Source organism: Danio rerio, chromosome 8, assembly GCF_052040795.2.
Source record: "Danio rerio strain M-AB ecotype USA chromosome 8, GRCz13ab, whole genome shotgun sequence".
Taxonomy (NCBI): Eukaryota; Metazoa; Chordata; class Actinopteri; order Cypriniformes; family Danionidae; genus Danio; species Danio rerio.
In genome coordinates, this window is record NC_141028.1 from 18,435,940 (window position 1) to 18,458,014 (window position 22,075).

Sequence of the window (22,075 nt, forward strand, 5' to 3'; positions counted from 1 at the left end):
GTTGCCGTGGAGATTTAAGGCAATCCCGAACCGCACGCATCATTTTAGAGGCAAACAGTAGCCCATCTTATAGACTCTTGCTGTCTCCTATCCTTTCTGCTCATCACCTTCTGCTTTCTCCATTGCAAGCGGACTCAATACTTCTCGCCTACTTTTTCTCTTGCACTATTTCCCAGAAGGAGGAAGTGAGAAGTGCTAAAACTGATGGTGCATCTGGCACTGAGAGTGAGTGTGCTGACAGGTGACTGCTTTTACTCAAACTCTGTATTTCAGAGATGAAGGAAAAAAGCAGCGGTGGGGGCATCTTCTGTGTTTGTGTAAATGAGAGCTCCACCTCTCCTCTGTGGACTAGCGACTCCCATCAAAAGCAGCAGCATTCGCTTCTCTGGAGACTTTAATGCTTACAGGAAACTTGATGTAGCAAAGTAGCTTTCTTGAGCAATATAATCAAGATCATGTAAGGTATCGACTGCAACTCAGTGCATTATCTATGAACAATCATTTTTTTGAGTGAGAGTTTTACAATAAATCTATTTATTCAATGTATTTATCTGTGAAATACAACTTTAGTTTCAACACAATCTAGTTGCTTGGCTTTAGTTGAACCAACAAGAGTTGTCATTGTGATCTAAAACAAATGGTTTCCATTGGCTGAAGCAAAATATATTTACAAAATATGATTACAAAAAAAAAAAAAACTGAATTAAAAACAGAAATGTCTGCTTGGCATAGTACGTTGAGTTTTATTTAAGTATTCAATTTTGCTTAAGTGTTAAAAATAAATAGTAAGTATTAAATTAAATATTAAAATTAATAAAAATTAAAACAAAAATAAACATGACAAAAAGAACATAAAAAACCTAAGCTAAAATATAAAAAAATGCACAATATAAATAAATACTAATTTAAATAGGTTCACACACTGGATGCGCCACGCATTTTAGAATTCTAAACATAGACTTCTATCAGGGTATGCACACCAGCGCCACAGTCTGCGGTGCCCAGCTATGACTCAGAACATGGTTCATATTTCTGCTGCGCCACAGCCCCATCAGAACAGTTTCCTTTAAAATGTAACGTTTGAATGTGCGCGTCTGTTGTGATACTTCCAACTGTCATGTGCGCGCCATGTCACAGCACTGAGCGACACACAACATAAATAATATATGAATAGCATATAAGTGATTTGTATGTTTTTCATTTGAGAGCACTGAAATTTCATTTTTAAAAGTACTACATTATAAAAATAGACATTTACTCATTCATTTATTTATTCATATTCATTTTTTATATTCCTTTTGCCGGCAGCTAGCTCTCTGCAACTCTCACATGGAAGCCCACTGAAGCTAAGCAGGGCTGCGCCCAGTCAGTACCCGGATGGGGGACACCACATGGGGAAGCTAGGTTGCTGCCTTAAGTGGTGTTAGTGAGGCCAGGAAGGGGGCGTCCAAGCTGCGGTCCATGTGAGTCCTAATACCCCAGTATAGTGACAGGGACTCTATACTGCTTTGTGAGCATCTTCTTTCGGATGAGACGTTAAACCGAGGTCCTGACTCTCTGTGGTCATTAAAAATCCCAGGACGTCCTTCCAAAAAGAGTATGGGTTTAACCCCGGCATCCTGGCCAAATCTGCCTACTGGCCTCTGTCCATCTCGGCCTCCTAACCCTCCCCATATCATAATTGGCTTCATCACTCTGTCGCCTCTTCATCAATCAGCTGGTGTGTGGTGTGCGGTCTGGCGCAAAATGGCTGCCGCCGCATCATCCAGGTGGATGCTGCACACTGGTGGTGGATGAGAAGATTCCCCCCTATGTGTAAAGCGCTTTGAGTGCCCAGAAAAAGAGCTATATAAATGAAACGAATTATTATTATTATTATTTATTTATTTTTCTTTGGCTTAGTCCCCTTATTTATTAGGAGTGGCCACAGTGGAGTGAACTGCCAACTATTGCAGCATATGTTTTACACAGCAGATGCCGTTCCAGCAGCAACCCAGTAGTGGGAAACACCCATATACGCTCACATTAACACACACACGCACACGCACACTCATACTACAGCCAATATAGTTAATCTAATTCACCTATGGCACATGGCTGTGGGGGAAACAAATGCCAACACGGAAAGAACTCCACAGAGAAATGCAAACTGACCCAGCTGGAACTCGAACCATCGACCTTCTTGCTGTGAGGAGACAATGCTACCCAACCACTGAGCCACTGTGCCACAAATAGATTTTTATAATAGTATGATTTCTCACCTTCAGTGTGCTACAAAACAATGAGGGTGATCAAACCATAACTTCTTTAATGTCTTTATTTTCTTTGATAAATCACTTTATCCATTTAACACAAGCGACTTTATTTTTCCAAACACCGTGGCCAATAATTTCACTTGATATGACCTTAACTATGACAGAGTGAGGCACATTAAGTAATGAGATACTCATTAAAGAAGCCATTTCTCAGTTCAAGAACATCTATCATGACCTGAAGACAGACTGATGTACTGTCACACACTATGATTACAGTCAGACCCACACTTCTGTGTCTGTAGTTTCAGAAGCTCCTGTGCACCTGTGTGAGGGAATTGTTGGGAAACTCCAAACCAATACTAAACTGAAACAGATGGCCTAATGCTAAAAACAAAATAGAGAATCGAAAATGCTAAAAATGTCACAAAATGCACTTTGTTCATCTATAAATAAACCCATAGGTTGAGAAGACATTTTACATTCAGTAACTTACTTCTGCAGGTCCATGATTTCATTAGTAAGTGAGTCCAACTCTTTTATTGCGGAGAAATCTGCAGCCTGCAGTGTGACAGCATTGTTCTGTTCAGAAGAAAGAATAGTGTGAGCATTAAAAAATATTAGAAAGCTTATTAAAAGAAAACTGTACTAACCATCTTTAAAAACTATTATATTAGATCAGATCAAGGTTAAAACAATGATGACAGAGGAATTTAGTTTAGTGTTGTAATTCTAGACAAAAGATCACCACTTTCATTTAGCAGGCAAACATTACATTATTCAAAAGTGGCATTGAAAGGTTAGTTATGTTGATTTTAAAATATAAATAAATAGTGTTCTTTCAAGCTATGGTTCTGATGAAGTTTTAAGCAGCAGAATTACTTTCAAGATTCTTAATGATCTTTCTTGTGCATCAAAATAAGCATATCAGCATGATATCTGAAGGACCATGTGGAAATTTAAGCTTTGCCTCTTCAGAAGGTTTTTGAAATTGCCCTATCAGCTTCTCTCAGCTTTGCCATAAATTGAAAATATTTTTAATATATGTGCTTGAATGTTTTTAGTTTTTACTTATTCCCATGTAGTAAGGGATTTTTTCTGTCTTGCTGATGAAATTAAAGGATTAATTTAGGATGAAATTAAGGATTAATAACAGAAAATTCTACCATTTTCATAGATATTAAATTAAAAGATAATAATAAAAGATGACAATATTATTAGTGTTCATCACAGAAACATCATTTTTGTTAAAACATTCTAAAACCTTTCGTTAGCTGAAACAAAAATCAGTCACCATTTACAATAAGGTTTAATTAGACAGCTGAATCAACCAAACTAAAACAAAAAAATAATCTTAACTACTAAATTTAATTGAACATAAACTAAAATAAACATAACATAAATACCTACATTTTTTTAAAATATATTACTTATTCCCGTTAGATACAGGGATTCACTGTACCTGTCGTGTCAGTCTATCAGGAGGAGGAATCATTTCTGGAGAGAGTGTCTGAGGTGGCTCAATTCCCTTTGACAGCTTCTGATTGATAAGATATAGAGCCAGTGCAAACTGATCTCGGGTCAGCTTTCCGACATCTCCTATATCACACAGTTCCCTATAGAAACATGCAGAAAACTTTAAGATCACACACAGAAACACTACAACAAGATACACTGTTACATATAGTTTGAGAGTTATGAAAGGATATGAAAGAATAGTGTACACCAAAATTCTAATTAACTTGCCCCAATCGGTTAAATGCATGTGGTTTATGTTGATAATAAAACAAAAATCTGTATATGCAAAGAAAACAAATCTAACTAGTTTACAAATGAAGTTGTGTAATAAAATGAAATGACATTAAAAAAAAAGTATTGAACACATGAAGAAAGGGAGGGGTAGAAAGGCAGTGACAGCAGACAGCAGCAGAAATCTCTCAGTAGTTATTCAGAAACCCTCTGCCCTTCATCATTTTTCTATCTTTGGCTCTCGGCGAAGGCGTTTGCACTTTTTCCCTCTACGTCCCATATCTCTTCTTGCTAGCTCTTCGTCTTCGTCTTATTCTATCTCTGAGGCTCTCCGTGCCCTGCTATCTAAACGAATAAGTAACTATGTATTTGATCAACTGGTCTCTGAATGTGATTGACACCAACTTCTTTAAGAGAAGTTTGGGCTCGGGAGACGTTTGCAGCTGCATATGTGATGAACGGGCAGGAGACATGGCGCGTCGTGTGCCTGGCTGCTCTGTCTCTGGAGGATACTGAAGATATTTACCTATTCGGAACTTTGATAACAGGGTTTCTGCTGATGGGCTTATGCAGGGCCCTGGGGTATCGACGATTGATGAAAGCGGTCAGTGCTGCTCAAAACCCCACCAGGCTGGCCGGGTTGATTAAAACGATGGGCAGATGGGCTAACAATCAGACTGCAATATTAGATCGCAAATTGGAAAACATCTGGGTGAAGCTAGCGGCTTTTCAACAAGATTTGGCCAGATCTGTAGACGAGGGACGGACATTAAATATCTGTGAAATTAGCAGATATTGACCTAAAGTTTAAGTATTTTTCTACTCTTTCAGCTTTCTTGTTTTATTTTTTCCTGCCAGACGGCCTCGGTTGGAGAAAAACAACTTCTCCCGGATAGCAATACAAGGAGACACTCTGAAATTCGTACTCCCTGTCAAGGACACCTGTTGGACTCTACAGGCTTACACACATACACAGTTACAGATGGACAATCACTATCTAGCCCCTCATCCCACGCTTTCACCCACTGGAGGGGGTAGGCGGGTCTGCGACCAGGCGGGTCTGCGACCCCATGGCTGCAGGACCAGATGTCTGCCCGCCCTCATCGGACTAAATCCACAACCCCTGTTCCCATCCCCTGTGGCAATGTTATGTCTAGTCTTTGTGTTTATGTGCAAATTGCTGGGCTTTTTTTTCTCAATTTCACTATATGAAAGTTTATGTGACAAATAAAAGCCTGATTTGAATTAATATTAGCTACTTCAGTCCAATATCTACATTATCAGGATGATAAAGATGAAACCTGGGTGCACATTTCAGCAAATCAATGATTCAAAACACAGCCAATGAAACTCTCAAATGTTCTAAAAGAAAGCAAATTAAGATGTAGAATGGCCCAATCAATCACATCCCTTGAATCCAATATAGAATACAAAATGAAGCACAGATTTAAAAGATAAGACACACAGAACCATCATGATTTCTACACTCTGTTGATGTCTGTGAAAACCTCACACCTGAGCAATGCATGTGACTTCATTCTCCACATGACAGGCCAAAAAAAGCCTTTTATATAAAGTATTAAAGACATTTCAGTAGTTCAGCACTTTCTCCTAGTGTCATTTTACTGTTATTACACACAACAAATTTTCAGATCTTTTTTTTTTTTTTTACCAAAATCTGGTTTAATTCCATGTCAACAGCTCTTTAAGAAATATTATGTGAAAAAAACATGACGTGTTCAATATTTATTTTGCCCACTTTATAAATGTACAGACATATTGGATTTATATATATATAGAAAAATAATCTAATACGTCTGTAACAAAGCAAGGGCGAGTTTTCATTTTTTAATCGAATTATAATAGTTGGGTGAATCAAATATATTATGATTTTATACCTTAAAGTCTAATCAACAAGACCATTTATGGAAAATGAAACAAAAACAAATTAGGGAAATCTGAATAAAAGAAGCGCCATCTCACCAAATACGGGCCAAAGTTGCTGATGGCAAACCAGTCTTTAGAAATATATCTCGGACTTCAGCACCAGATACCAAACCATCCATGTCAGTGTCTGTCTTGGCGAATAAGTCATCGTATTTGGCTTTATCTGCTGGAGATACCACCCACTGCACACACACGCATACATACATACAAACAAACAACAAACATTGATTTATTCTGGGACATTTATAAATGACAATGGCAGCAATCACCATAATCATTCATATCATTTTGATGATTAACAAACTGAATAAATTGTACTGTACAAGCAAAGTAGCATACCTGTGATGGTGTTGCTTTTGCTGGCAGTGTTTTAGACCCAGAGTGGGCCGAGTTTCTCTCTTTATGCTGTGCTGGTGATGGTAGAAGGGGCATCACAGGAGGACTAGATGCTGGTTTCCGTTTTGATGGTGGAATCAGAGCGGCTGGGAGAGACATGGGAACCATCTCAGACTCCAGGGCTCTGTATACTAAATACATGGCCTAAAAACACACAAACACACTCATGATGTGAACTATAAAAACAGGACAAACATGCTTCTTGGGTTTTAAAGGCAAAGTAAGCAATTTTGTTTTAAAATCTTGATGAAAAAGCTTTCCACACCAATTCCACAAATCTGCGTACTGCACTTTTAGGGCTTTGTGTAAAGACATTTTTTTAAACAGGAAACAGGATTTAATGCATTGAATAGCTGAATTCTTTATTCAAACAGGAATTAAAACTAACATTTTGCCTGATCTGCCAATAGCTGGTATCAATTTAAATCACGGAATTGTGTGAATGCAATACATCTTTCAAAACAGTTGGCATGCCTTAATTGCACCAAAAATAGCTGAAATAAAATACTAAAATAAAACATATAATAACTTTTAAAAATGTAAACAATTGATAAAAATGAGAAATATGAAAAATAAGACTAAAATAAAACTAAAATGATATGCAAAATTAGCCTAAATAGAAATTGAAAAACACAACAAAAGGACCAACTAATAGAAAAAAAATAAGTTGTTCCTTCACAATTTTCTTCAGTTCCGTGTGCGAACTAAAAATGCTGCATTATGCATGCCGCGTCAGTAGTTGGCAATGCTAGTTTGTAAAGAAACACTACTGTAACATGTTTTGTAATTTACAGATAATAATGGTGTCATTTTCAAAAACCCTGACTTTGAAATTTGCTGTATTTTTAATGTTCAAGCTCCCAGCATGGGGTTGTCGTGTAAATGAACAACCACAGACATAAAGCGTCTTCCATTTTTTGTTGAAAACTGTCATGCAAACATGCACCACATAAAAAGAATATTTTAAATAGTCTGACATGACAAAACTCACCACAGCAAACTCATCTTTGTCCAGCATGCCATCTCTGTCAATGTCACTGAGCTCCCAAACCTAAAACATACATCCAAAAGAAATCAATTACAACATTTCAATCTATTAAATTGTTTGGTCACACTTTATTTTGATAGTCCGTTTGTTGATTTTAAGTTACATTGCATCTACAGGCCAACTAATTCTCATTAGATTATAAGCAGACTGTTAGGTTGGGGTAATGTTGAGGTAAGCTGACATGTACTAATACTCAAATGGACCATCAAAATAAAGTGTTTACTTGTGACTTATTTTTACATTTTCAAGAGGGAACGACAAACTAGCTGTAGATCTGATTTATGTTTATTATATCTTTTAAAAGAACATTTCACCAAAAAAAAGAAACTTTACTCACTATTTCCCCTCATATGGTCCCAAACAATTATGACTTTTTTTTTAATTCTGTTAAATTTGGCTTATCTACTATTAAAATCACTGACTTCAAAAGTAGTATTTCCACAAATACTATGAAGGACAATGATTACAGGTTTTCATGCTTTTTTAAATATCTTCATTTGGTTTTAACAGAAGATAGAAATTAAGTAAATGATGACAGAATTTTCAGTTTTGGTTGAACTTTCCTTTTAAAAATACTATGCTTTCAAGCAATGGCTCAAGAGCGCACCCTGGTGGCTAGGCCTACAAATGCACCTTAACATATATAAAAGTGATATCTTTACACTATGCAATGAACTTTGAATATAAACCTGTTTTCCACCACGTTCATCTTACCCTGCCAAGAACATCCACTGGGAGTTTAGAGTTGAGGAGCACTGGTTTGACCTTATCGCCCGTGAGCATGCCACCCACTGGAGAGAGGCTGTCAAAGATGGCATCGAATTTCACCTTCTCCTCTGCCTGTATGACACAGACACAACACATTCATAAATGAGCAATAAAGTGACTGTGGCACTAAAGGGAAAGGCTGATCTATAATTTATGAATAATTGTACTGACAACATTTATACAAATAATTAAAAATCTGTTGTGGATTTCTGACCTTGACTACCCATGGGGTGTCGGCAGGCACAGAGCCAAACTGAAGAGGACTGCTAGTGTCGTGCTAGACAGGAAACAGAAAAAACAGTCATCAAGTCAATAGAAACATAGCGCCATTTTCCCCTCAGTAAGCAAATAAAATCACAGACTCAGCAGCTTTAAAGTCATTGGTAATTATATTCCCAGGTCTCCCTCGCTTTAATGGGACTTGTGATGACGTTTTCCTGGTCTGGTGAAGAGGAAGAGGAAGTTAAAGTCTTACTTACAAACTTTGGGGGAGGGACGGCAGTGTTCAGGCTCTTATAAGCAACTTCAAGTCCATTCTGAGCACACGCCACCAAACGGAGGGCAACAAAAAATTGCTGGGAGGAGACAGGCAGGCAAATATTGTTCAGAATGTACTGCTCAAACTATTTACACAACAATGTATCATCATTACAGTGCCGCTTCTCAAAATACCTGCTTGTTTAGCGAGCCTTTGCGTTCGGAATCTGCCAAGTCCCATATCTGTGCAATAAAAAAGAAAACGATGAGACAGATGAATCAGAAATCAGAACTATGTGTACAATTAACAGTTATACTAACATGTAATAGGGCAGAAAGTTCTAGTTTATTTGTATAGCACTTTACACAACAATCATAGTTTCAAAGCAGCTCCATTGCATTACATTTAAAATCAGAAAAGTTAAGGAGTTAATAAAAAAAATTTCCTACAGTTATGTGATGCATTGTGTATATGCTTTACTAAAAAGATCAGTCTTTAATGTAGTTTTGAACTGAGAGTGTTTCTGAGTTTAGGAGCCAGATATGAATACCCTCAACCTCCTTTAGTGGACTTTGTTACTCTGGGTATTGCCAGAAGCCCTTAGATTTGAAATCTTAGGCCCCATTTACACTAATACGTTTTAGATTTAAACGCATAAATTTTGCTACGTTTATGCTTTCTGTCCACACTACCCTGAAGTTTTCAAGCTCTAAAAAAAAAAACAGCGTTTCCAATGTGCTAAAGAGGCCATTTTCATTTTAAAATGCTGTTCATCCATGTTAGTGTAGATGGGGGAAACGGAGACATCTGAAAACGCTGTTGACATTCGCACTACCTGATTGGGGCCTTTTCTCAATATCAAGTACATAAGGTTTAGACTTGCATGCTTTCCTTGTAAAATTGGGTAAATCTTCAAATGTATTGCCAGTGTACTACAGTGTACTATCTTAACAATAAAATAAAAACATGAGGTAAAGTACTGTCTTTTTAGTTTTTATATAAACAACTTAAACAAAACAAAGACCAAAAATTTTAAGACATCATGTACATGTTTATATGACCATCATCTTCACTGGATGGAAATTTAGAACAAAACAGAGCCTCCTATAACTGCCTCCTTTCATTTTCATTGTCAAATAGGCTATGAAACATTAGGTTCACTGTGTGGTCTTGGCAATATGTGCTTAATGCCAGACTATTTGCACACAAAGATTAATGCATGGTAAAATAAAAAACAACCTGCTTTTTGGCAGAATATAATTTTCAGTGTGAGTTATAATTTTAATAGTCAATATAAGCCAAATTATAGGTATAAAGTACGGTAAGTACTGACTGCCTGGAGCTTAGACGCTAGAATACGCTGAAGTAGCTTTCAGTGCATGCCAGAGTGTGTGAATGGTCATGTGATGTGTGTTTTCAGTGGTGTAGTGTGGATGGAGAGTTTTTCAGAAACGCTAGATGAAACGCCAGTGTGGATGTGGATTGTTTTCAATCTAAAACCCAAACGTATTAGTGTAAATGGAGCCTTAGACCAGGTTGGACTGTAGAGAGACAGAAGATTGGTTAGATACACAGGAACTAGACTATTTAAAGCGAGAAACTGAGTAGTACAAGTAAAAAGTGCTCTTAAAATGTTGCAACAGATTATTATTTACAACAAATCATTGAGAATCGATTACATAAGCAGTAAATAAGTAAATAACACCATCTATTTTGTTCTATTTAAGTCATCTTGATGTCTCCAGCACGCGTTAATCGATTCACTGATTTGCATTTCCCACACTGCTATTACTGAAAGCATGCTAATTGAAGTTACCTTGCCAAGGACCAGGTCTGCAAGGCCAGATCTCTTTAAAAACAAGGCTGCATCACCAGCTCCTACATGCCCGCTGCTGGACGGATCTACCTGTTGTGGAATAAAGCATAGTAAGCAAAGGATATGTTTTTCTATGATCAGAAAATACAGTTTAAATCTAATATTGTGAAAAATTGTTGCAAATTTAAGGAGCTATTTGTAGAAATCAGAATCCAATTGTTATTAGCGACACCAGTGGCCATTAAATAAAACTGCAGCCAGCAACTTACAGAACACGCAATAGCATTTAGGATTTTCTCCCAATACTTTACACATCACAGACATAGTAATACTGTTCAAACTGCCTAATAACTATGATCCGTCTAGCCCTTTTTATTTAAAGTTGAAAATATAATGAAATTGCAGCAGTATGAAATGAATGAAGGTTAAAGTTGGTTTTAAGGCTGTGCATTAATAACACAATAACATGCTAAATAATGCTTTACAATATATCCATACAATATTTTTTAAACTCTTATAACCAACATACATTTAATTTTCTCAAGGAAATAAATAAAGTATAAAACAGTAGAATGTGTGAATGTTTGACCATTTAACTATGGTTCAGCCACATGCTGCCTGTCAGTGAGGTATATCTTTCTAGTGCATCTGTTCTCCGCCTTTAGCTTCTGATCTCTCCTAACTTTTCAGTTACAGATTTTGTAGTATAAAACATCTGCAATGCAGTATGTGTGGACAGATATCAGCCAAACTGAAAAAAACTGAATAAAACATTGGTATGCCAATTGCACATAAAAAATTTTAAATATTATTTAAAAAATGCTCTGTGCATCTCTATCTGACACTATTTATTAGCGGTGGCCATTAAATAAACTGCAGCTTATATTGCTCATGCTGTATCTTAAATATTATTAGCATTCATTTAATGTTTTATAGAATAGAGGAGAGGTTCTCATGAGCATGTGTAAGCATCTTTTTTTCTTTCCTGACCAAAAAAAGCCCAGAGAGCTTCAGTTACACTGGAAAAAAAAAAGGTCTGCATGCTTTAAAAGATGACCTAGAAAGCATGACAAATTTAATTTTTTCAGTTTGTAACAAGCTAGTAAAAGATTAGCAACCAAAAAATGATTTAATACATACATTTTAACCATTTAATCAATTAATATTAATAGAATTAAAAAGTAGTCTGTAATAGCAAAGCTACAATTTCAGCCATAAATTAAATTAAAAGCCATAGATTAAAGTCTTCGGGTGTTTTTCGTTTGATATTAAATAAATTTTCTTTTTAAAACACAAGACACAAAAAAATGGGTCCAATCTAATGCACAAAAACTCAGCTGGAAATATTCATTCGAATGAAAACCAGAAGCAAAATGTTTAAACCCCATGCTACAGTCTTCTTCACTGACTGTCCTGTTCAGTTTGGAAAAAGTCATCACTAATTCATGGCGGCATCCTCTTACTGAGAGAAGCACACTTACAGAGGCAGAAGCCTCAAAATGCTTTTATCTCAAACTGACAGAGTGGTTAGAGTTTTATTTCTCTTCTTTCACCAAGCGCCCTGAAGCCAAAATGAGACATGAGACACAAAAAAAAAGCTGATAGAACCCTTACCTGCCGATAATACTTCTCATAGACAGGATTCCCACTTGAAAGCTGCAACCGAATACAATAAAACACCATTAAAAAGCATTAATTGATCTATTTAAACAGCTTAAAATGATAAAGCATTTAATCAAGCAAACAGTGCATTCTTCTAAACTACTAACTTTCTTGGCAACAAAGATGCATTCAGATCTCTGTAGAAAACGTTAAAACCATCTGGCAACCAGGTGAGCATTTCCAGCAAAGTGAAAACAAATGATTTGGAAATGACTTTAAGTTTTTGGAAACCTTTTATTTATTTAAAGATGTACAATATACATGCATCCACTCATTAACAGTGGCTTTCTTAAGTCTCCTGCCATTCTCAGCTGAGGCGAGCGTCACATTAACACTGAGCTTTTTGTTGAGTTTTGATACACAATAGTCAGGCAGAACCCACATTTGCGCAACCAGATCATCGACACTGGGTTTAGTCACGGCCAAGAGGCTAATTTATAACATATGGACGAATCAAGTGAAATATAATATTAAGAAAATTTCATAATTGTGATTTAAAGTTTTTAGTAAACACCAATCCCTCTGCCAATCAAAAGCTATTACAAAGCTCATACGCTCTTACATAGCTGACATCATTGTGATGCATGAGCATCAACTTGATTTTCTGGCTATGTTAGGCGAAGTTCTGCCAGATTCCAACTGCTTTTTGGTTGTAGTTCAACAGCTCTGTCTGTCTCCCGTCAGGTGGTTACTGGTGCATGCTAATGCGGTGCTGGCACACAATATTCTGTGCCACCAAACATTTCCTTGCCCTGCTGAGAAAGGAGTAGGAGTTTTTGTTTTGCTTCTTTAGAAAAAAAAAAAACCTGAAACTATTTTGGCCGTTCAGGCTATTCTGATTCCAACTCATTTCCTGAGCTTTATTCTGGCATGTTCTTCCTAAAGTTACTATGCCCCTACAAAACAAAAGGTTTAGTAAAGTATAATTAAACATAAAACAAAAGTAAATCTAAAAAAACTGCACTGACATTTTATTCATGCCATCTTCATTAAGCAAATCTACAGAGAATCTAACTGCTAAAATGCATTTAAAAAACTATTAGAGCTGCAGAATACTGATATAATTAATGCTGCAAATATTACATTGTGATTTATTAACTAATTCAGGGGACTTGTTTGTTTTAGAACTTTACTTTTTAAAAGTAACCATAACAATGAACTAAAATATGAAATAAAAAATAATATATATTCTGTAATTACAAATACGGGTTTCCAGGTGCATGAAGATAGCATTTTATTTTTATTTTTTTATTTATCATATATTTTACCAGGAATTTCCCATTGTGATATGCATCTCTTCTACCAGAGGGTCCTAGCCAAAATGGCAGCAGGGCCGTGCAGAGACCATCCAAAGGGCATGTGCAGGAGAAATTTTTTGAAGATTTTTTTGCGCGCGTTCTGAGAGGGGGGGGGGGTTGTTGTTGCGCGCGTTCTGAAGACCGGGGGGGGGGGGGGGGGTGGGGTTGGTTGTTGTTGCGCGCGTTCTGAAGAGCGGTGTTGTCGCGCGCCTACTGAAGGGCGGGGGGACCGAGGGTGTGCCGCGTCGCGGGGGCACTTTTGATCATTTTGGAAGGGCACTTTCTATCCAAGACTAAAAAGGGCATGTGCACTGCACAGGTTGAGCCCTATGTGTGCACGTGCCTGAATGGCAGCACAAAATGTTTTATATACAAAAATAGACGACCATAAAATATCACTAATTAAAATATAGGCAAAACATTCACATGATTCTTCCAGATAAGACTCCAAAAGATTTTTCAAAACATTTAGAGATGGAATTGTTTCAAACATGATAACACTCTGCATTTCATTCCATAATGTAGGACCAAAGGAGGAAAAGGCTGTTTAACCAAACCCCATACACACTCTAGGAACAGTCAAATGTAATAACAAGTATTATAACTACAAGTATAATATGATTAAAGGTTTATTTACACAACATCACAGATGCATGTTTTTGTAAAAGCAACATTCTGATTGCGATAAATGTTTTGTGATAGTGGGATTCCTTAAAACAAAACTATTTCATGGCTGCTTCCAAGTATTTATATTTGCCGTGTGTACACGTTCAATACTTGTTTTAGATTTTTTTTCACATTTAATTTTAGAAATTAATGAAATTACAATTATGAAATCAAACATTTTTGTTATCTATAGATATTGCCATTATAACAACACCAGGTTTAAGGTTGCACTCCCTTTTTTATCACCCTTTTTATTACCCAATGGTTTTTTATCTATACCAAACTTGAACAGACTAGAAGAATCAACAACAGAACAATGTAGCAATAAGAGAGACATTTGGAGTATTATGGCCTCAAATATGAGAAACATGCAATAACTTAATATAGCCGAGCAGAAAACAATCAGTCACATTTAATTTTTAAGATAAAGGCTTTGTGACTCAAATACATAATTCTGCTTTTGAACAATTCCATGCAAATGTCCACCTTGCCATGAAAAAAATAAGTTTTAACCAAAATATGGTAAACATTTCTACAGTAAGTGTTTTGTGTAAGCAAGTATTTTACCGCACTTTAGAAATACTTAAAAATCTCTCTCATTGTTTTTAAACTATAATAATTGATTTACCAAAGTCAACTTCACATCAGTCACATCCATAACGACACACTTTTTCCGCATAAATGCAAAAATATTAAATAAAATAAAATCAATTATGTTTGTTCTAGAGAGCCAACTCTTATACTTTTGACTAGCATAATTTCTTTTGGAATGTGCCGTTTAACTCACAGAATTTCTACAAAGTATGTTGTATAACTCAGACATCCTTTTTTGGTCACGTCCACAACGCATGTTTATTTCCCTTATTTAATGTATTAACATATTTACAGATTGATATTTTTCTGATCTCTTAACTCTGGTCAGTTGTTCTGGAAAATATAAACATATGTTTCAATATAATGGTAACATATATATTTCCTCTGTAAATTTATGTTTTGAGTTTTTACTGCAAATGTCACATCCAAACCGCTGGAAATGCTCTTTTACCTCCTGTTTCCTTGCAATAAGTTCTTACCAAACCTATGCTCTTTGGCTGCACAGAAAACACTAAAGACATGACAGATGTATGTCCTTCTCCTCCTAGTATTCTCGATGAGCTAATGCTGAAATGCATATTTCATGCATGTGTGCTTTGCTTCTAAACTAAGAGCACCATCAGCTGCATGTGGTCAACACTACAACCACCACTGCCATTAAAGAAACGTCTTATTCTTAAAGCAATAAAAAAGACAAGATGCAAAGTGAGGAGCATTTCAGACCATCAGTTCAATCAATGCATAATTAACTGTGGACTATAAAAACTGTTATAAATGACTCCATGCATGTAATGCACATGCAGTCAGATATTATCTATAAATGTCACATTAATATTTGCTCAGAACATGCAAAGAGCACATAGGAAATATGTTCCTACTTAAATGTTTAGAGATTTTTTGGCACTTTTTGACTTATATTACTCAACTATAACCTTTTTTGAAGGTTGACCATCAGTTTAGCCAGCTAGCGGGCGAGTGTCAAAAATGCTTTAGCTAGCAGGCTAACTAGTTTAAACAGTCGAAAAGAATCCCAAAAAAGTTGTTACGAGTAGAACAATAAAGTTTATAAAATAAAAATACACACAATAAATGTAATTCAGACGTTTTGGACTATATTAGCACCAAACAATGTCTAGTTCCTATTTTTAAAAGGATGAATAGAGAAACACTGAGCTAGCAGTGCAGCAAAACTTCCTGCTGCTTTACAATGCCACTATAAACAGACTGCCATATACTAATACATTACACACCACTAAACCAAAACCAATGTATGTCAAAAAATGGCCTTAATACGATCATTTAAAGGTCATTGTGCCATAAAATGAAGTCGTAATCATCACTGCAGCTCCTCTTTCAAGTTTTCAACGACAGTTTTACAAGAACCTCCACACGTCCATATGCGAGACATTTTAAAGAAACATGACCTTAAAAAGAAAACAAACAAAAGTTGCCACTTTAGATGAACAGCAGCTACGAAAAAAGCTAGAAAAAAAATACATGTAAATCCACCCTAGTTTAACACTGACACACTAAGCTACGCCCTAACGCAAGTCCCTAAAAGATCACACTGAAACTTTTTCTCTCCACAAGCAAATGGCTGAAAACAACTTTAAACAGCTGCGACCAGACAGCGGGCTGTGATCGCTTTTCGCCCTAAAGCGCACATTTAAAGCTCAACAGATCTGGTAAACCCATTAGAACCGCTGGAAAGTGGCCTGAAGAGTGCTATATTTGTGTAGAAAGGGAGGTTACCTGAGTCAGGGAGAGACTGGCAGCCATAGTGTTTCTGTTCCCACTAGTTCATCCTGCGTTGCGATAGGCAATGGGCAATATAGGGATGCTACAAAACCTGGCACTGGAGTTCTTGGTGGATTGGAGCAAAACAAAACCCGGCGGTGCATTGTTCGGTGGATCTGTTGGTGATGATGGGACAGCCAATGACTGGTGATGGCGCCTTACAAAATAGACACTGGAATAGAGTTCTTAGTGGAATAGGAGGACATAAAATAAAACACGGAAAGGGAATACCTGGATCAGGAGATGAAGAAGTGGTGACCTAATGCGAGATCCCTCTTTTTTTCACGGATATTTTTTATTCATGAGATTTTCAAGCAATACTAATAATAATAATAATGGTGATAATATTAACAACAATAATATTAATTATAATTAATGAATATTCATAAGGAAGAGTAATTCTAGGATTTTTATTTTAGAGGGGCTCAAACCTAATAAGGGTATAATAATAATAATAATAATAATAATAATAATAATAATAATAATAATAATAATAATATTAATCATAATAATAATAATAATAATAATAATAATAATAATAATACATGAGGTGGCATGGTGGCTCAGTGGTTATCACTGTCACCTCACAGAAGGTCGCTGGTTCAAGTCGTGGCTGGGAAAGATGGCATTTCTGTGTTTGCCTATGTTCCTGTGGGTTTCTTCTGGGTGCTTTGGTTTAACCCCACAGTCCAAACATGCGCTATAGGTGATTCGGGTAAACTAAATTGTCCGTAGTGTAAAGGTGTGTGTTAATGAAAGTGTATGGGTGTTGTCCAGTACTGGGTTGTGGCTGGAAGGGCACTCGCTGCATAAAACATGCTGGAACAGTTGGCAGTTCATTCTGCTGTGGAGACTCCTGATAAATAAGGGACTGAGCTAAAGGAAAATTCAATTAAATTCAATTCATCTTGATTTCCATAGCCATTTTACAATGTAGATTGTGTTAAAATTAATGAATGAATAATAAATGAATAAACATAAGAGGAGATTCTACTTACATTTTAGAGGGGCTTAACCCATATAAGGGTAATAATAATAACAACAACAATAATAACAACAATAATAATAATAATATAAAAATAATCATAGATAAAATTAAAAAATAACTAATAGGTTAGGTTGTAAATAAATTAATTGCATTATGGTAACATTGAGTATTGATTACTGAATAAGCAAATACAAGACCTGTTTACTGTGCCATCTAAATTTGACTATTTGCGTTTCTATGCTCAACATTTTTGTTTCCACGTATAAGAAAAAGGAGAAAAAAAGTGTGCACTTCTCTAATTCAAATTAAAATAAATGAAATCTCTTACTTTAAGGCATTAAAATATTTCACAACTGGGTCATTAAAAACAATATTTAATACAAAGCTTGTGATGTTCATGTCTATGTTGTCGAATAATTTCTCAACATGACAGAATGCTACTGCCACACTGTAGATTTGAATTCAGAGATATATTATCATTTAAAACATGGTAGTTTCATAAAGTATGTGTTCATAGTTTAGCAACATGTGTTCATCATGTTTTTAGAAAAAATAAAATCACCAACACAACTCCAGACACAAAACTCAACACTTTTCAACAGACAACTGAGCAGACAAACATAACAAACAGAAATAAACAGTTTTTTTCCAACAGTTTTATTTTTTCTTCAGCAATTCAAATCTGTAAATAATAAAAGAGCACCCTTTTTTTCTCATTCACCAAAGGTTCCTCAGCTCTGCTCTGGATATCGTCTTTTGTGTCAGTTTTCTTTACTCTCCTCCTCCTCCTCTTCTTCTTCTTCATCTGCTCCTCCATTTTCGTACTCTCCTTTATCTCATCACTGTCACTTTTCTTTTTCCTCCTCCTCCTTCTCTTCTTCTTCTTCACTTCCTCCTCCTCCTTCTCAGCTTCCTTTGTCACACCAGAGTCCATTTTGTTTTCCCCCTCTGCCTCCTTCATCTCCACCTCCTCCTTTATATCTTGTGTACCAATTTTCCTTGGCCTTCTTCTCCTCCTCCTCTTCTTCTTCACTTCCTCCTCCTCCTTCTCAGCTTCCTTTCTCACCTCATTGTCCGTTTTCTCTTCCTCCTCTGCCTCTTTTATCCTCTCCTCCTCCGTCACTTTCATCTCCACCTCCTCCTTTATAGTGTCCTCTTGTGTACAACTTATCCTTGGCCTCCTCCTTCTCCTCCTCTTTTTCTTCACCTCCTCTTCCTTCTTTTCACCCTCATTTATTTCATCAACGTCCTTTTTGTTTTCCTCCTCCACCTTCACGTTCTCTTCCTCCACCTTTACGTTCTTGTCCTCCTCCACCTTCAAGTTTTCTTCTTCCTCCACCACCTCCATCTCATTTTCCTCCTCCACCATCACGTTCTCTTCCTCCACCACCTCCATCTCATTTTCCTCCTCCACCATCACGTTCTCTTCCTCCACCACCTCCATCTCATTTTCCTCCTCCACCATCACGTTCTCTTCCTCCACCACCTCCATCTCATTTTCCTCCTCCACCATCAAGTTCTCTTCCTCCACCACCTCCATCTCATTTTCCTCCTCCACCATCACGTTCTCTTTCTCCACCACCATCATCTCCTTTTCCACCTCCACCTTCATCTTCTCTTTCCTTTTCTCCATAATGTCATTTTTCATGGTCACCTCTTCCTCCATCCTCCTCCTCCTCATTAATTCCTCAACAGTGATGTCATTTTCACAATCTGTTAAAGGAGAAACACATTGAACAGTCATTTTCAAAGAGACCTTAAACTCCAGGTAAAATAAAGCTGAAGTTTATTTATATCATTATATCTACGCAGTAATAATCGTTTACCTTCTGAAGATCTCAGACACCACATCTTGCACAATGACTGGAAAAAACGTGCAAGTCTGTTCTTTTTGTTTTTCTTCATGTTCACCTCATCTGTTAAAAGAGAAATGATTGCACAGTCATTTCAGAAGAAATTAAAAATATATATTTGTTATTTAACTCTTCTGTAAAGTTTTGCAATAGACCATTTTGAGAAATGTAAACAATAACAATGGTCCTAATCTATTTCCTGATTTATATTTTTAATTTCTCTAACTTCCGGGAATCAAAAATGTCCACATATTAATTAATAATGTTAAAATTAACGTGAAGATATGATTGAATTGCCTGTTGTTACAGATATGAATTAGTATGATAACAAACAGGAAATGTTCATCGGCCAATGACATGACCACATTGAAATGGCCTACTTTAACCATGTATTTTTGCATGGCATTGTATGATTATTTCAGGCCTGTAACCAGGAGGGGCCAGAAATAATAAAGCATTTTTATTTTCACTATCCATTTTCACTATTTATGATGTATGGTCCAGAATTTACCCTATACCTAAGCTCAGTTGTCCGATTTTGACTGCTGTGCCATCATATAGTGAATATAAATAGTGAAAATAGAAAGGTTTTAAGACTGATGTGACTTCAGCTAGCAACTTTCCCCAATGCTAACAAATGTTTTTCATGAGTCCAACATACAGTTGTGCAGAAAAAAACAATCTGAAGTAAGTGAAGTCATCTTTCGCTACTGTATTGTTTTTAAGCCAACATTTCACAAATAACTTTGATTTTAAATCTTGGACCTTACTCTTGAAACAAAAAAGGACCAACAAAAAGGTTTGAAACATCAAAAGTGGACCATATTATAATTAATTTGAATACAAATTTGGCTATTGTTGTTGTGCATGAATTTTCACATGTATTTTTTACAAGAGAGGCTAAAATGTAATTAATTGTTGAGCTTTACATTAATACATTGTAATACCCAATTAAGGCAACTGAAACCATTTGAGTAAAAAACAAATTTATATGAGTACTGTGAACTTATTCCATTGAAGTTGAAGTGTTGAGGTATTTAATTGACTCATTATCTTCAACACTGAGATCAAAACTCTTCAAATGAGTAGAATTAACTTTCAGTAGATTTTGAACATTCGTACCACAATAACTTACCATTGGTGCCACTTGAGGATCTTGATTTGGGGAAAGAGAACTTCTCCATCTTGACCCTTGCTCCGTCTTCGACGCTCGGTTTGAGCTGGTATTGGTCAACCATTGATACGGGATTTTCGGCTTTCGCCATCAACCACTGAGATCTAATGACAGGGTATTTTATCGACAGTATTGTAGTTGAATCAAATCGTCGTTTAGCTGAGAATATTTGCAACAAACTACACCTCCTTAAAACCACTTCAACAAACCAACAAAAACATTTTCAGTTTGCAAGTCTGATGTTCCATTTGGAACTACGATTAGAACACATCCTCCGCGTCATCGGTCACCTCACGGCATGTTTACTTTTAAAGACAAATGTATGAAGATGAATGCAAATGACATAAAACACAATACGTTTCAAATTAATAATCCATTTAAAACAGCTTTTGTCCTTTAGATTATTTATACAGCTAGGATATAAGCTGTTTTAAATGGATAATTTATTTAAGATATAATAATTTATTTAAGATATAACTGTAAACAAAGAAGCACAACAAATGAAACAAACGCACCTACACGACGGGCATGTATTGACTTAATTAACATAATATATTCATTTGAGGTATTATGCTTATTTAATATGATCCATCCAGCAAGACAAATGCCATCACCACAATAAAAAAATAAGTGTCATAATAGTAAATACTTCAAACCATTATAGTAAGTGTATTACACTTTATTTACAACAGGTTGTTGATAAATGCTACTGCATGTTAACAAGCCTATAAAATACTTAAAGTACTATAAATTACTAAATTATTTTTATATGGGTTTGTAAAATCATATTGTTTACATGATTTATTTGAAATACTGCAATATGGAATGTTGATGGAACTTTTCATTTAAAATATTGCAATTATTTGTCACCTGACATCATCATGATTTAGCGATTATGCACTTTAATCTAGTTTTGAACACACAATTACTTTTCTAATCGTCTCAACTTACATCATCTTCATTCATTCATTTTCCTTTGGATTAGTTCTTTTATTCATCAGGGGTTGCCACAGCGGAATAAACCGCCAACTATTCCAGCATATTTTACACAGCAAATGCTCTTTTTATTGGGGGTTAAGCAGGCCCAACAGTCCTAAAATGCACCATTTCTACTTTTAATTTTTTATTTAATTAGGTGTGTTTTAATATCACTCGAATGTCTTATCTATGTTCTATCTTAATGCAATCTCTACATTTTAAATTAGCTTTCTTAAAATAAATTTACAACCAAGAATAATTACCCTAATTTGCCCAGTTAATCTAAGGAACCTTTTTAAGCCTTTAAATGTCACTTTAAACTGCATAGAAGTGTCTTGAAAAATATCTAGTAAACTATCATGTACTGTCATCATGGCAAAGATCAAATAAATCAGTCATTAAGAGATGAATTATTAAAACTATCATGTTTAGAAATGTGTTGAATAAATCTCTCCGTTAAACAGAAATTGGGGGAAAAAAGTATTGGGTGGGGGGTTGGGCTAAAGATTCTGACTTGAACTGTATTTATTTATTTGGATTAGATTGAATTCAACTTTATTGTCATTAAACATGGACATGGCAACAAAACAAGGGGGGGGGGGGGGGGGGGT

At 36.0% G+C, this 22,075-nt stretch overlaps 2 protein-coding genes across 9 annotated transcripts in view; both read right to left on the bottom strand.

Annotated features, from left to right (window-relative positions):
* The window catches only part of eps15 (epidermal growth factor receptor pathway substrate 15), a 41,817-nt gene extending 25,346 nt beyond the window's left edge, over positions 1–16,471 (bottom strand). For 3 of the 5 annotated variants that reach the window (XM_087264434.1, XM_087264433.1, XM_087264432.1), the window contains exons 1-12: positions 16,427–16,471; positions 12,069–12,110; positions 10,455–10,544; positions 8,833–8,880; positions 8,640–8,735; positions 8,375–8,437; positions 8,107–8,232; positions 7,336–7,395; positions 6,288–6,488; positions 5,985–6,130; positions 3,715–3,868; positions 2,749–2,834 (exon numbers count right to left, since the gene is read on the bottom strand). In XM_087264434.1, the coding sequence (XP_087120560.1) occupies positions 2,749–2,834; positions 3,715–3,868; positions 5,985–6,130; positions 6,288–6,488; positions 7,336–7,395; positions 8,107–8,232; positions 8,375–8,437; positions 8,640–8,735; positions 8,833–8,880; positions 10,455–10,544; positions 12,069–12,110; positions 16,427–16,453 (1,139 nt within the window). In that variant the 5' untranslated portion in view covers positions 16,454–16,471. The remainder of the gene's footprint in view (positions 1–2,748; positions 2,835–3,714; positions 3,869–5,984; positions 6,131–6,287; positions 6,489–7,335; positions 7,396–8,106; positions 8,233–8,374; positions 8,438–8,639; positions 8,736–8,832; positions 8,881–10,454; positions 10,545–12,068; positions 12,111–16,426) is intronic. The other 2 variants (XM_087264435.1, XM_087264436.1) reach the window with 2 other exon arrangements.
* Positions 16,472–18,095: 1,624 nt separating this feature from the next.
* LOC141375600 (uncharacterized) lies at positions 18,096–20,802 on the bottom strand. Of its 4 annotated transcripts, none has more exons than XM_087264445.1 (4): positions 20,448–20,802; positions 19,286–19,375; positions 19,042–19,172; positions 18,096–18,801 (listed from the first exon to the last, which is right to left on the bottom strand). In XM_087264445.1, exons 1-4 carry the CDS (start codon positions 20,575–20,577, stop codon positions 18,136–18,138), a joined length of 1,017 nt encoding a protein of 338 aa, XP_087120571.1. In that variant the 5' UTR covers positions 20,578–20,802; the 3' UTR covers positions 18,096–18,135. The 4 variants fall into 4 exon arrangements, with proteins under 4 accessions (XP_087120571.1, XP_087120569.1, XP_087120570.1 ...); XM_087264443.1 differs by having other exon boundaries at positions 18,096–18,945; XM_087264444.1 differs by having other exon boundaries at positions 18,970–19,172.
* Positions 20,803–22,075: the final 1,273 nt, after the last annotated feature.